Genomic DNA, 16,744 nt, shown 5'->3' with positions numbered 1-16,744 from the left:
AGGTTACCTTGCCCTTATTCTTATATGTAAATTACATATGGATTTTAAGTTCTCATATTTAAATATTTAATTATTTATAGTGACCATCTTTAAAGTTACATTTCATCTATTGCTAAGGACTAGTAATAGTTTTGTGACATAATTCCATCCAAAAAAATTTAGTTACTTCATTTATTCACAATGTTCTTGTATAAACTATGAGTTAACTCTAGATATCAATTACAACTTTAACACCTAAAGCCTAAAATATAAAAGTAAGAAATGATAGGTCTAAGATCTTAAATCCATGATAATCTAATATTAATCTGATTACTAGGTTCATCAAATACTAAGGCTAAGTCTTTCTAACCATAAAACATGTAGGTAGGAAATTCTAGGATTAAATCCTACATTCATGATAACCGTCTATTCAAATTCAATACTTGAGCTTTGTGGTTTAAGTCTAAAGACTACTTTAACTACCTAGTGCACTTAAACCAAAGCTCTGATATCGATGAAACACCCCTCACGTGAGATATTTTACACAGTCTTTTAATACAAAGGTTTCAAATTGTTTTTTTTTTTTAAAGAATACATTTATAGAAAACAATTTGTGGATACATGTCTGTAACGATCCAAAAATCACGACTAAAATTTTCTTTTAAAACATTACTAAAATCGTATTTATAAAAACATATCACCGGTCATAACATAAATTCAGAGTATTAATTCAAAATATATTCTTTTTATCAGAGTAAACAATCCCAGACTAGCTGGCTATGGTGTGTGCACTACAATCTCTCCGAGCTCCTCTTTTGAAAACTGAGTACCTAAAACCAAAAACTGAAACCGTAAGCACGAAGCTTAGTGAGCTCCCCCAAACTACCACATACCATACAATAACATATAAAGCACATATGCCCACTGCATCGGACCGAGGTCCGGATTAACTGGGGCCTTGCCCCCTGCATCGGACTGAAGTCTGGAACTGACTGGGACCTTGTCCCCTGCATCGGACCGAAGTCTGGACTAACTGGGGCCTTGCCCCTGCATCAGACCGAAGTGCGGAACTGACTGGGACCTTGTCCCCTGCATCGGACCAAAGTCCGAACTAACTGGGGCCTTGCCCCCTGCATCGGACCGAAGTCCGAAACTGACTGGGACCTTGTCCCCTGCATCGGACCGAAGTCTGGACTAACTGAATCAGACCGAAGTCCGGATCTGACTGAACATAGCATAACATAACATATGAACTAGCATGAACACATATACTGCATACTGCTTCGGACCGAAGTCCGGATCACATAACACAAAAACTTTCTTGAATCACAAAGACATCAAGCACACTGAACTACTGCATCGAACCGAAGTCCGGAACTACTGCTAACTAGACGGGCCGACATTGTGGTCGTAGACCCGTTCCTACTGGAAGGAAACTCACCTGAACTGCTGAACTCGACCGAACCCTCCGGCTGCTAACCGACAACTCTCTGAAATGCTGCTCCTCTAGCTCCCTGAGCAACCAATACCAATAACAACACTTAGACTAAACTGTCTTCCCGGGGTCAAATAAGCCAACTTTGGTCAAATTCCTGGTCAAAGTCAACCTTCCTGATTGACCCTACTCACCGAGTCAACCCGTCGACTCGTCGAGTTCTTATACTCAGAAAACTCCCATAACACGACTCAACTCGCCGAGTCACCCCAGGACTCGTCGAGTTGAACGATCTTAGAACTCCGTCTTGACCAACTCACTGAGTCGCCAACCGACTCACAGATCCGAAGCTTAACCAAAAGAAGTTGGGGTTCTATGACCCGACTCGCCGAGTCCAAGAACATACTCGCCGAGTCCAAGGCAATCTTCAACAGACTCGTTGAGTTGTTCTTCCAACTCGTCGAGTTCCTGCCCATCTTCATACAACTCGCCGAGTCCACCCATGTGACTCGTCGAGTTGCTTCAGATCTTAATCCATATAGTGGCTTTTCGAGCCATGCAGGGGCTCCAAACTGCAGATCCACTCTTCTAACGCATAACTCCCACGTAAAGTTGAAAAATTTACATGAAAGCAAGGAGTTAAAGGTCCAAATCACTCTAGGACTAGGGTTTAAGACAAAGGGGCTTCACCAACAACTCATGGACTGATGCTTTATGACATTCTAGACCAATACAAGTCTAGATCTGGAGTAGCAACCTCAGATCTGATCTCCAAACCCGAAATGGATCTCACTCATACCAAAATGGCCCCAAATCTCATTCAAGAATAGGTCTAGAAGCAACAAAGGAAAGGTAACAGCTCATTACCTCCAAGATGTGCCCAAAACTGCAGTAGATTATGGATCTACACTACTTTCTTGATGCAAACTTTTTTGTTCTTCAAGTTTCTTCCACTAGAACACCTCTCAAAGCTTCAATCTCCCTCCAATGGCCTTATACACATGAGCTAGGATTTACTAGACCTCAAAGGGGGCTAAGGGAGCTGAGGGGAGGATATTGAGTCCTTTAAATAGGGTGCAACCCCGAAGATTAGGGTTTTTCTCATTCCAGCACCAACTCGTCGAGTCCAGCTTCAGACTCGGCGAGTTGGTCACTTAATTAGCAACCCAAACCCGCTCCGACTCAGCGAGTAAGTATACCTACTCGTCGAGTCCCTTCTTTAATTTACACTTTTAGCCCTTAAATCAACTTTTAAAATTTGGGATGTTACAAGGTCCCCACCCGATCATGCCCTTTAGGGTGCGTTTGGTTGGAAGGAAAGGAATGAAATTTAAGGGAAAAGGATTCAAATTCCCTCGAATTCATGCGTTTGGTTTAACTTAGAGTAGGGAAATGTATTCCTAAATGAAATAAACTTTCCACCATATGGAGGAAAGTGAATTCCTTCCAAAGTTGGATGGAAGACATTCCTTCTCAACAAGGAAAGTGGCAGATTACAAAAATACCCCTTGTACTTATCATAAAACCAACCACCACTACCGCTACCACCGCCACCATCACCAGCACCGCTGCCGTCCCACCGACCACCACCACCACCACCACCCACCGTCGACGTTGCCGCCATTGCCACTGAACACCACTACCACCGCCATGACCACCACCCGCCACCACCATCGCCGCCACCACCACCCACCGCTACTGCCTACAACGCCACCACCAACTACCATCATCGTCGTTAGCATTGTTGCCTCCGCCACCGACCACCACCACCACCACAGCCATTACCCACCACCACCGCCACTAGCCACCGTTGCTACCACCAGCACCATCACCGATGTCACTGTTACCACCAACTGACATTGCCACCATCACCACCACTCTCGTCACCACAATCAATGTTACAGCCACCATCACCACGACCATCGCAACCACCATCACCACCACCCACCATTATCGCCGCCACCACCGCTACTACCCCCACCACTATTGGCAACACTGCCGAAATTCTACTGTTTTCATAATTTTCACAATGTATTTTTACATATAAATTAGAAAACAATGTAAAATTAAGCAAAACAGGCAAAAGGGTAGTTATGTCATTTTACATGAATTACAATTACATTTCCTGCGAACCAAACAGATTCTGGAATTAATTCCAATTCCATTTCCTACCAACCAAACAACATATGGAATTGGATTCAAATTCCTGACAGATTTATTTTCCAATTCCAATTCAAATTCTTTCAGTAACATATTGCGAACCAAACAACACCTTAATAGTTATACATATTTACTTGTCACATCATATTAGGGTACAAAAGTGGCTAGGAGATAAATGTAAAGGAAACGAGCTTTTATATATATATATATATATATATATATATATATATATATATATATATATATATTAAATCTTTATTACAAAATCTTACATGTAGCACCCTATCTTTTATCATCCAAAACTAGCATGTGTGATTGACATTATTTTCAATTACGTTGGGTCCAATGGAAAAATGTCCCACAAAGTACGATATATATATATATATATATATATATATATATATATATATATATATATATATATATATATATATATATATATATATATATATATAGGGGTTACAAAAACATCAAAATCCCTAGAGAGGCAACTATATTACAAAATGTTAATTAAGATCAAGGTAGTTTAACATATGTTCATATATAACAGAATATATAAGAGAATAATAGTTTAAAATGCATTATATTACAAAATATTAACTAAGAACTAATGTTTTCACCAATACTTCTTAACTATTTCCATTTCAAGCATTGTATTTTAAACTATTATGCAACATCAACAAATATACCATTCATTAAATATTTGGTACATCGATATAATATATATATATATATATATATATATATATATATATATATATATATATATATATATATATATATATATATGCAACGCCAGTATAATGTATGAGTCCAAGTGCAATGAAATTTAAGGAGCTAATTAACATTGCTTATTTCTTAACAACCATCCCTTAATCTAGTACTTTGCTCCAACTCCCAATATTGGCAATATAATGCCCCAACAATGTTTGATAAAAATTTTGATTTTAAATAAACCAAAACAGTCATTTGTTACTATAAAAAATAAAGATAGTATCAAAATTATTTCTAATAACATCATAGTGGTAACAAAAATCATAAGTATGAAATCTCTTGTGGATGCGATGTAATCATGTTGAACTCTTCCCCTTGGAACCAGATGTACCTGAAATATTTAAACCATAAAACCGTAAGCACAAAGTTTAGAGAGTTCTCCAAAATACCACATATCATACATAACGGGTCTATTTCAACCCCAAGAAGGTGTTATAGGCCAAATCATATTCTTAGCCCTACCATGGGCTAAATCATGGTCTTTACTTGTACAAGTTCCAGAGGCCAGATCTTGGTCTTCCATATAATTTCCAAGGTCCAAATCCTTGTCTTTCATGAAAATGTTAGGGGCCAAACCTTAATCTTCCATATAAATTCCAGGGGCCAAACCCTGTTCTTCCATGCAAGTATCACAAAGACAACTAGCATCCTGCATAGTATATTGAGAAAACTCACCTTGCAATGAAGTTGTCAGCTAAAAAGCTCACACAGTTGGAAAGCGGGTGCTACACGCTTCCTACAGAATCATACAAGATAAACCCTTAGTTTACCTTCCAAAACTATCAATTTGACTAAAAATCAAAGATCAAAGTCAATGGCCAAAGTGAATGCCAGTTGACCTCCATGTCGTGGCTAACCCATAGCCATGTCGTGGTGACGTCCAGCCAAAACTGACGTGAGTCCTTTTTTTCCCACATTATGGCAGTCAACTCTCCATGTCATGGTTCCTATGTATAGACAAGTTAATTGATTTATCCCTTAATCCATTAAGCCATTAACTCATACTCTAAAGAAGGCTTTTAGGGACCGTAATGGTCCATAAAAAATCAATATTTATTGACATGCATGACCCATGCATGTATTCCACGTTTCTAGCTAAAAAAAAGTAAAGAAGATGGTCTAACTTCATGCAAAACTTTGAGCACACCCTCAAATTCTAGATCCATAATGTATATTGCTCTAGGGACTATGGAAAGCCATAAAGTTACAAACTTTATCTCTTCTAACCATTCAAACTTCAGTTATGAAGCAAAACATGACATGAAACCTAGATCTAAGAAGAGATCATCAAAAAGATGAAACTTTGAGGACTTACAAGGAGGCCAGAAGATACACACAAAGATGGGGATGGATTTCTTGTTGGATCTATGCCTCAAACTTCTTTCTTATTCCTTCAAGATCACCAAAACCAGCAAAATGAGCTCCAAAATCATCAAGGAGGTTAGGGTTTGCCTGAAGGTACATTTAGGAGGTGGTGGAGGTTGCGGGTGGAGGAAACCCTAGTCATCACTTCCTTTAAATAGGCCTAAGACCGAAAACTTAGGGTTTGCCCAAGCGTAAATACGTCATCATGGCAAATATAATGCCATGACGTGGCGTCTAAATGAGATATGCATCTCATGCGGTCCATGCCACATCGTGGTGATATCTCCATCACGTTGTGGCCATCTAAAAACTCATAAATTACTTTAAGATTCATACCTCAAAGGACCATATGTTACAAACATAGAGCTTATTCTCTTGGACTGTCCTAATATTTTAGAATGTGTTTAATTTAGGAACTAGACAACTATTTTGTGAAGATAGGTACCATTCTAGTAGTGTATTAGATTGCTTCTAGACAAATAATATATATTTCATGTAAGTCACACACTATGATGTACAAACCAATCCCATTTTCTCTTTCTAAAAATATTCATTTGGAATGTGTTGGGAAAATATCACCATGTACTCATCTTAAGAGGTCAAAGCAAAGTAAACCTCAAACTTCAAGGTCGCATTTGTCCTTCATTGGGTTCCAAATAGGTTCATATGTTTAATCATACATATTAAGTATCTAATACTTCAAAAAATGCTAAACTAGCACCCTATGCTAAAACCAGTTTCATCATTTTATTTTTCCATCTTTTGACAATCTACTAAATTTATACCATTTAGTTCATTAAGGCTAATACCTTAACATAACATAGTTCATATACTTGTACCAATGCTACAAAATTATTCTAGTAATTCAATGCTTTAAAATTCTTGTCCGCTTTTATCATACAACTATGTTCTAATGTCATATTTGTAAACGCTTGATACCAATGTGATATAGATAGTTAATCTAGTTGTTTTTATCGATTCTATATCTAGTTACATGATTTAATACATAATCCTAAACTTGACATTCATTAGTAAAATATTTACCTTTCATTCATGGATCTATTCCAATAATCAAATATATATTATCATATAACTGGAAAATACAACTAATATCATATATATATATATATATATATATATATATATATATATATATATATATATCAATATATATATATATATATATATATATATATATATTTCATAGCCAGTTGCAACTTACATTCACACTTTAACCAAGTAGAATTCTAATTAAGGATCTTATCCAATTTACCAAAATATTGGCAATCCAAGTTTCACTCTTGATATTGTAATAAAATCACCTTTCAAGAGTACCTAAATTGTTTTTAAGCAAACTTTTATCAGGAAAATACTTTTAGTTGACATAAGGGTTTATGAGAGTACAACCATGATGTAAATAGTGGCATTTTAACTTAACCCATGGTAATATATAGTTGATTATTATGTTCAAGGGCTCCACAAATGTTTTGGGTTTAATGCATACCCCAATCACATCTATAAAACCATTCAAATGTAAAAATTAATGTGGTTTAACTTTAATCAAATGCTAGGTTTTGATATTATTTTTCCCTTTTGAAATTCATCCTTACATTAAACAGGAAGGTAAACATACATTTTTCGCACCTTGGGTTACACACACAAACTTAAAGAGGCTTTGGTAGAACAAGGGTTAGTTTTTTGGTCAAATAAGGGTCAATTGTTAGACACATCATCACTTACATGAGCCCTACAATGTTAACATGCATCACTCATTCTCTTTTCTATTTAGATTTTATTGGAATGTGGATCGAGTTGTACATGGCCAAAGGCTTTACTTGTATAATTAAAGGGTTGACCATGGTACCCTTGAACGGCCCATGGAAACCCTAGAAATCTTTAATGAACAATAGGTACTTCAAACATCTATAAATTTGGCATGTTATATCCAAATGATATGATTCCTTTTGTTATGTATTCCTTCTTATATTAGATTCATGTTAGAGTATTTAAATTACCGATTTAAGGCATTAAAACATGATTTCCATACCCATTTCTAAAAACGTATCTCACGTGGAAATTATTTGTTTATATTTCAACTAATGTACTTATGAACTACTCAAGACTCATATGAATAGTTTTCTCAACTATTTTTCACTACATATAACCTCATTTTAAGGTTCCTTACTAGTTCTTTATGCATAAAAAGCTCCTTTTATGTATTCTTGTGCCATTACTTATTTTGTTTTCTCAAAATCAACCTAAGTAACAATCATACTATCATACTATATTTATAAAGGAGACATTTTTTCCTATCACCTCATGCATTTGAAACACCCACACAAATTTCCAAGCACCTCATGCTTTTGAGACCCCCACACCTTTTCACATTCAAAGTAATTAATCACACATTATGAAAAGTTTTATAACTTATATCTTATCAGTTTATTATTTATTATATGTGTCACTTTTTAATAGTAATGTTAAGTGTTTCTTAAAAGTTTTATTTAACTTATTAATAATAATAAATGGTTTAAAACTAAATAACAATAACTTTAAATGATAATAACATCAATTTATAAATTACATAACATTAACAACAAATAAATTGTATTTTAAATAAATATCATTATTGAAATTAGAAAATAATTTCAGAAATAAAATTTTAAATTAATCAATCAGAACTATTCTTAAAAATAATATTAAAAAGATAATTATATTTAATTTTATTAATGAGGAAGGTGGGTTGATGTCAATGAATAATAATGTCAAATATTATGTCAAAGTTAATGTTAATAACAGAACCATTTTAAACATATATTTTTCAACATTTTAACAGTATATTTTTAATCTACGTTGCGCAACGCGCGGGAATTCGTCTAGTACTCTTTATATAATCATCTAGTACTCTTTATATCATTGTAATGTTATTACATGTAAGATATTATACATCAATCAACACATAATACATATGCAGAGTATCAACAAACTAACCAGGGTCACGTAGAGCATATTATAGTGAAACAACAGGAACAAACTGTATATTTAAGGAAGGAGTATTCATCAAGCTTGAAATACATATAGAAAGAGCAGCCTTCTTAATAAAATTATAGGTAAAGTTTTTTCAGTTTAGGGTTAATTACAATAGACATATAATGTGGAGTTGAGGATGGAAGTTATGTGTTTTGTTTGGTTGAATTTAGAAAAGAAGTGTTTTTGTGTAAGTTTAACATTTTATAGAATGAAAATAATTTATGTATTTTGATATGTAATGTCCGCGTTTCTTGGTTAAGCATTAGTATTATGATGTAATAGTTAGGGTCAACAATTGTAATATATTTTGAGGAAATAAAGAGGAATTATTTGAGTATTATGGGATTTATGTGATTTATGTATGTGCTTATAATGATATAATAAAAGAATAATAAAAATATGCATAAAAAATAAAATGAAGATTTGACCCAATATCTTTTCGCAAAAAGGATTTTGGAGATATAAGGAACGCTGAAATCCGACTTATAGCAAATAAGTTATGACCCGTCGAAGTTTTGCGACAAAACCGGTATGACGTTGTGTATCGTAAAAAGAGAGTTTGCGATAAAGTACTTTTTAGACTTATCGATCTAAAAGAAAGTCGTAATATATGTTAAACTAAGAGTGTGCATAAAAAGAATGTCCAAATCTGACTTCATATGAGGAAGTTATGATTTTTATAAGATTTGACATAGTAGTATGCAACCCGAAATTCGAATATTAGATCGACCGATTTTTAGCCAACACAATCTAAACGAGAATCGAAGATGTCGTTGATAGTAGTTCAACTATATAAAGACAGACAAAAATGGACCTCGAATGACGAAGTTATGAATTTTTAATGGACTTTATCTATCTAAGCCTGTTAAAATATAACTTTAATAGTAAAGTCAAAATTAGCCGACGGAGTCTAAGCGGATGTTGTAGATTACGTCACCACCTACGCGTGGATACAAAGAACATCAAAAACACAAATCATATGAGAAAGTTACGTAATTTAGAAGTTAAATGGATTAGGTTGCGAAGGTGACACGTGGCACGGGTACGCCCCACGTAGTCGACCTTACGCTCCGCATACTCACATGCATGGTCCCAACATTCTCTACGTCGTTCCATTCGATGAACGACACCTAGCCCTCATACGAGCAATGTAGAGCCTTGTACATGCAACGTACTCCCAGGATACGCACAACATTCATCACAACTCCAGCCTATAAACAGGTGCAAGGAGAAACCCATTTCTTCGCACCAAAACCCTTCTCTCTCTCTCTCTCTCTGTTTCTTTATATATATATATATATATATATATACCCCCGCACACTCCATCCCAATCCCTAGTACTTCCCAAGGGCTATAGGCGAGTCCTGGAGTGCCAGAAGGCTCTGAGAAGAAGAGCTCTCGGCTTAGAAGTTCTGCCATCGCAAAGCCCGACTCCTAGCCAAACCCCTTTGTAAGTGAGTTATGCTTACCCCACTCTAAGTATAACTTATGTTTAAGTTTATTATCATTATTTTGAACCTATAAACAATATGTGTGCTAAGTATTATAAATTATACAAGTTGTTATTATAATACATTTTTAACTACTTATGGTACGGGGAATCTGGTTTGAAGGATCGTCTGGGTTGTTGGATTTCAAAACAGCTTAAATGTCAAAATGGTCCTGCCCTCCGGTGCTTCATGTCTGGCCCCTGTCTGTACATAGTAGTTGAAAAATATTGTCTAACACTTATATAATACAAGAAAAATAATAATACCTAGACTAATAATTAGTCACGATAAACTTCAGACTAAAATCTAGTGATAATTATATTAGGTTTCATCGAAGGAAAATAAATTATTAGACGCGAAGCGCTGCCTGAGTTTGGAATCATCACTTTAACAAGTGAGTGCATAGTTACTTTCATCTTACACATAGATATGAAATATTTAATATAACTTACGTGCTATGTGTGCATATTATCTATGTTCTTGATATCTATGTTGGATAAACAAAATATACATGTTTTACTTGATTTAAACTATATATGTATTTTATACCTATGATTATGATAGGGAAAGATTTGTAGATGATGTAGATGATGAAGTAAAATGATGAGATGCCTCGATGTTTACAATGATCCTATCATCTAGCGGAGTATAGATGACGACCAAAGACTATTCTAGATAGTCTAGTGGAACGCTAGTAGGATCGCAACCTGTAGGTGTTTTTGAACTACATGTTCACCAAGTGTACTCCATCCCGCTCATGGTTGCCTTTTTGACATAAATTGCTGAGGAATCCCTTAAGCAATGTTCTCCATCCCAATGAAAATCCCTAAGAAAGGTTAACTAGAACGAGTAATCGGGTTGAACGATTTGATGAAATTAATAAACTTAATTATTATGGGTTGAAAACCCTATGTGCTCACTAGGCTCCCAAGCCTGACCCACTCGGTTTCTTGTATTACAAGTAGTGGCACAAGAGCATAGATGTGATGATCGGATGAGAGATTATGGATTATAGGCCAGTAGAAATAAATAAATGTTGTAAGGCATATGTGGGTTCTGTTTATGCTTTTAATTTGTATTGACAATGACATCCCAGGTTTTTAATATAATGAAAACTCATTTCTTCATAAATGCTTTGATAAATTACTTATCATATTTTTTGGAACAAATTCTGCAACATTTTTTTAAAAAAGGATACTCTGATTTTCAAAGAAAGCATAAACTAATCGGTTTTTTCTGGCCGTAAAATTGGGGATGTCCCATGATATAACATAGGAATATTGAAATTAGCCAAATGAGGTATTTTTATGGAATATATGGAATTCAATTCCATATAATTGTACAACCATACATGAGAATTTATCATAAATTATTTTAATTCCCATCAAATCCCTTGAAGTCGTAGATTTGTGTTCAATTATTGAATTAAACCCCAAATTAAATTTATCCAAAGTGTTAACTATAATATTTAGATACCATTTCTTCTAAGAGATTAGATTAAGAAAGAGAATTATTAGATTCCACATGTCATGATTTTAAAGAAGTAAGAATACAGGTAGGAACAAAAGTTAGGAGGATATTTAAATTTTCATTTGGATTTGAAGATAATCCTAACTTGTGGAAACTTAAATAACAATAAATGGTTGATTTTTATTACTGTAGGAGTTTCTATTCTAAGATTAAGTTTAAAAACATTAGTAATTTAGCCTCCAATTTCATCTTCAAATTTCAAGATCGAATTGTTCACTCTAGCTTCCAACATTCTACAATGAGTGAATTGACTTATCAGCCAACTAATGAATTTACTTTTAATTCAATCTGAAAAAGCTTTTAATCTTAATTAAAGTATTGTTATTTAATTCAGCTTAAAAATAATTTTTTATTTTCTAAATAATTTTAATTAGATCATAAATATCTTGCCTCAAATTACATATGTTACAACTATATGTCCCTTGAAATTATTCTGTCCCCAAAATCACAACAAAAGAAGACTAAAGTTGGTAAGATGTAATATAAATGATAAATGCTTACCAATAGATAGATTCTTACGACACATATACATAGGTAAGAAAGTTTATGTCTCAAATTCAAAGATTATCTTAAGGTCGAAAATTTCACAAAATCTTTTCCTTATGTTTATATCCTTCAAATATAAATATTTGTAACGACCATAAAATTTCAACCAATTTTTAACTTTTCAAAAACAACCCATTTTCATGATGTTATTACAAAAACATTTTCAATACAATTATTATCAGAGTCTTCCCAGAACCACGTCATAAAACACAATCAAGAGGAGCGGTACGATCATGCCTTTGCCTTGACACGGTCTCCTGAAGAACCTGAAAAACATTAAACCACAACTGTAAGCCCGAAAGCTTAGTGAGATACCCCCAATATACCAACCACATATACCATACACGCACAACATGGCATATCATTTCAGAATACAGAACAGCCATGCACTTTAGGTCTACTGTGTGACTGGTCCGCAGCGCTGGCCTTCAGTCCACCTCGTCCACCCTCCGAGTCTAGCCATATACATCGAGTTAACTGTGTGATTGGTCCGCCCGCACCGGGCCTTCAATCCACCTGGTCCACTCTCTGAGTCTACAGTGTGACTGGTCCGTCCGCACTGGGCCTTCAGTCGGCCTAGTCCACTCACCGAGCCTCGACACGTCTGGTCCGCCCTCTTGGGGCGTACAGCCTATCCGGACCGCTCGCTGGGCCTTTGGGACAACCGGTCCGCCCTGGGTATGTTGGCCTACAGCACAAAGCAGGACCCGCCTCAACCCAACCCCAGTCCAACAACCATGTGCACATAAACATTCAATCATATAACAATTCACATTCAATCAAGCCGATGTAGCAGATCACATGACATAACATAACATCATCCTAACCCGGATACCGACCTAACCGGTCACTAGCATATCATCATCCTATATACCAGGATACCGACCTTAACCAGGTCTCTAACACAATACCATCCTAACTACCAGGATGCAAACATAACAAAGTAATAACACACAACGATACCCGGATCGAAATCCGATAAAGGGCGGACCTTGGTGCCTTAGACCCTGTTGATATAGTGAGGATAACTCACCTTGCAACTGCCGACTGAACCGATAAACCCAAGCTGCTCCGACCACTGATGCGATCTCCACCACTGATCAACACCAAAACACTGAACTCAAAACAAAAGCCAACAATTACCAAAATGCCCCTGGAAATCAACTGGTCAACCCTTGGTCAAAGTCAAAGTCAAAGACATCTCTTGATTGACTCTACTCGCCGAGTCAACCCGATGACTCGCTGAGTCCCCATGCATAGAACTTCCCCAATCCGCGACTCAACTCGCCGAGTCACCCCGAGACTCGCCGAGTTCCACAACCCTGAGTCCTATCACACTCGACTCACCGAGTCATCCCTTGACTCACCGATTCATAGCTTAACCAGAAAAAAGGTTAGGGCCTCCTACCAGACTCGCCGAGTCCAAGAACAGACTCGCCGAGTCCAAGGCTATCTTCAACAGGCTCGCCGAGTTGTTCTTCCAACTCGTCGAGTCCCTGCTCATCTTCATCCAACTCGCCGAGTTGTTCTTCCAACTCGTCGAGTTCCAGCCTATCTTCAAGCAACTCGCCGAGTACACCCTTGTGACTCGCCGAGTACCTTTAGATCTGAAACCATATAGAGGCTTTCCCAGCCATGCAGAAGCTCTAAACCATAGATCTACCCTTCTACAAGCCATCCATCACATAAAGTGGCAAACTTTACGTGAATTCAAGTAGATCTAAGCATGTTACACTCTAGGGTTTGGGTTTGGGACAAAAGAACTTCACCAACAACTCTTGAGCATATAATTTATGGCTTTCTGGATCATTAGCAACCTAGATCTGAGGTAGCAACCTCAGATCTTACACCAAACTTGAGAAGGCCCTCATTTATGCCCCCAAACCCCCCACAAATGATAGATCTAGATGCACAAAAGCTCAAACAGAGGATTATTACCTCAAATCAAGGCTCCCACTGATGAATGAACCAATTCTCTGCAAAGCCCCTTGCTCCAATCTTCTTGCTCTTCAATTTCCTTCCAAGGTTACCTCCTCCAAAGCTCTAATCTCTCACCAAGGAAAGCTCACACGAATTTAGGGTTTGTGGAACTCAAAGGGAAGGTAAAGAGGTTAAGGAAGAAGTGTTATGTTCTTTATATAGGGCTCAACCCCCGGAATTAGGGTTTTCTCCACTCAGCACCAACTCGCCGAGTCCACCCATGCTACTCACCGAGTTGGTCACTTAACAAGCGACCAGAGTCGCGACCCTACTCGCCAAGTCCATCCATGGACTCGCCGAGTTGCCCTTCCACATTTACACCTTGAACCCTGAACTTACACTCCTGAACTCGGGATGTTACAATATTTATATTTTCATTTTTTACCATAGATAGATTCTTTCGATAAATATACATACGTATAATCGATATTGTCATTTGACTTTATTCATCAATCCTCTAAGGTCACATTTGATAGATAATGGAACTTTAATTTTCTAAGTTCCTCGTCCACACATAAACAATAATCTTTCTTGTTTGACCATGGTTATACGCTCTTTTCTTATGGTTATTTCAATACCAAAGGTAAAGCCAAAACAATATTTATACCTCAATCTAAGACATTCCTTGACTTCAACCTAACTTAAATATCTATTACTTTCTTCATATGTCAGTAATGAATGAGGTTTAACTAACTATATCATATGGTATACACTGATCTTATCTTAGACCTGATTGGCTAATTTATCTTCAAAGTCAGAACTCAAATTCTAAAGGGTCCTCACATTATTTTAAATCATTAATAGGTTTGTTTAGACATTATAAAAAACATTCATTTGTGTAAAAAGTCAAGGATATAACCATTTTATTTAAATTGTTCTAAGTTTTTGTGATTTTGTCTTACAACAATGTTTATGAAAACATGATAAGTACTAATACATAGATTTAGGAAGGAACTGCATTTTCATTAACTTATGATTTAACATATGTGGTCTTCTAATAGTGTAATATTAAAAGAATAGCATATTATAACTTTTTATTAACTAAATAAGAAAAGCCAAAATCAAATATTTTTTTGTATGTATTTCCCATTGAAAGCTAGGCTAAACAATAGACAAATCATCATATTAGATATTTGAGAGTTAACCATATATATGTTATATTTTAGGTACAATTATCATGTTCCATTTCTTAAAGTAAATGGTATTTTAAGTATCCAAGAAAAGTGTATAGGGCCTCTATACAAACATGTTTTCCCCCCAAGACTCGCACCAGGACTCTCTTTTGTCGGAATACCTAAAAAGGTAACATTTTCCTCTATTCAAATTTATTTTGTTTGGTTGTACTTATGTAACTAATTAAAATTTCAATTTGTAGACTCTTGCATTTCCAATAGCAGAGACTCAATCAAGGTGGATAGCACACACATTGTCAAGGAAAGTTTTGTTGCCATCAGAAGATGAAATGTTGAATGATGTCGAAGAATATTACCATGAATTGGAAGGAAAAGGGATCCCAGAGCATCATATTCATACTCTTGGATTTGAGGTATTTTTATGCTATTTTTGTATAGTTGTTGATATATTTTTTGACATAATCATAATTTTTTTCTTCAATTGGTAGACGCACTATATAGATTGGATGCTTGCTCAATCTGGAATGGTCATGGAGAAGCAAGTAAAAGAAATGACCAAATATCTAATCGATTGTTTGATGATGGCTGGTCTAAATGGGTATATTGAAGCATTCTTGCAAAAATATGGAATATGATTTGGTGATGTTCCGCACAACATCTGCATTATAAATGACTTTGGGATTTTTAATAGCTAAACTGGGTTAACTAGCAATGAGCCAGATAAAAAGATTACAAATAAAAAAGCAGAACATAGGTTATGGAATCAAACAACCAAGTTGATTATAAGTTTGTAGTTTGCATTGGACAACAAAAATATTACTGAGAAACGGTGGAATCAAATGTTTGTGTGATGGTTTTTTATCCTAAATAACGTATAAATTATGAATGCCCATGGTGCCCAAATTGTTGTTGAAACAACTGCATCTAAACACTTTCTTGGAATTGTTGGAAGACCCGATTTGTTTGCCTAAGATGGAAAGTCTAAAATCATAGAAACAAATGGGCAACAATATCTCATCATATACTAATAAGGAGCTAAATGGAAACAACCACTTCACAAATAATGAAGAGATAGTCATTCATATCTATGTGTTTATCACTTAGAAGGAACAAAGTATGAGTCCAAATTATTCCCTCTATAAGCCAAACTGAATTAGGTATGAACACAATCCCATAAAATACACCATCTAGAATGATAATTTTAATTAGTGCCTCGACAATACCTTTGTCAGGGTTATTAAGCATTTCAAAAAATGATAAGGATGATCGGATATGTCCACAATGAGCATGGGAGAGAGAGAGGACAGAGAGAGATATTTATT

General features: G+C 35.7%; 1 protein-coding gene across 1 annotated transcript in view; it reads left to right on the top strand.

Moving 5' to 3' along the window:
* Positions 1-16,266, top strand: part of LOC145098335 (flavin-containing monooxygenase FMO GS-OX5-like) — a 46,134-nt gene extending 29,868 nt beyond the window's left edge. Inside the window, exons 5-7 of the mRNA XM_079035975.1 lie at positions 15,456-15,591; positions 15,665-15,835; positions 15,911-16,266. Coding sequence (XP_078892101.1) covers positions 15,456-15,591; positions 15,665-15,835; positions 15,911-16,057 — 454 coding nt within the window. The 3' untranslated portion in view covers positions 16,058-16,266. The remainder of the gene's footprint in view (positions 1-15,455; positions 15,592-15,664; positions 15,836-15,910) is intronic.
* Positions 16,267-16,744: the final 478 nt, after the last annotated feature.

The sequence above is a fragment of the Lactuca serriola genome, chromosome 1 (assembly GCF_051521515.1).
Source record: "Lactuca serriola cultivar US96UC23 chromosome 1, Lser_US96UC23_V15, whole genome shotgun sequence".
Classification (NCBI taxonomy): domain Eukaryota; kingdom Viridiplantae; phylum Streptophyta; class Magnoliopsida; order Asterales; family Asteraceae; genus Lactuca; species Lactuca serriola.
This window is presented reverse-complemented; position numbering and strand designations above follow the sequence as displayed.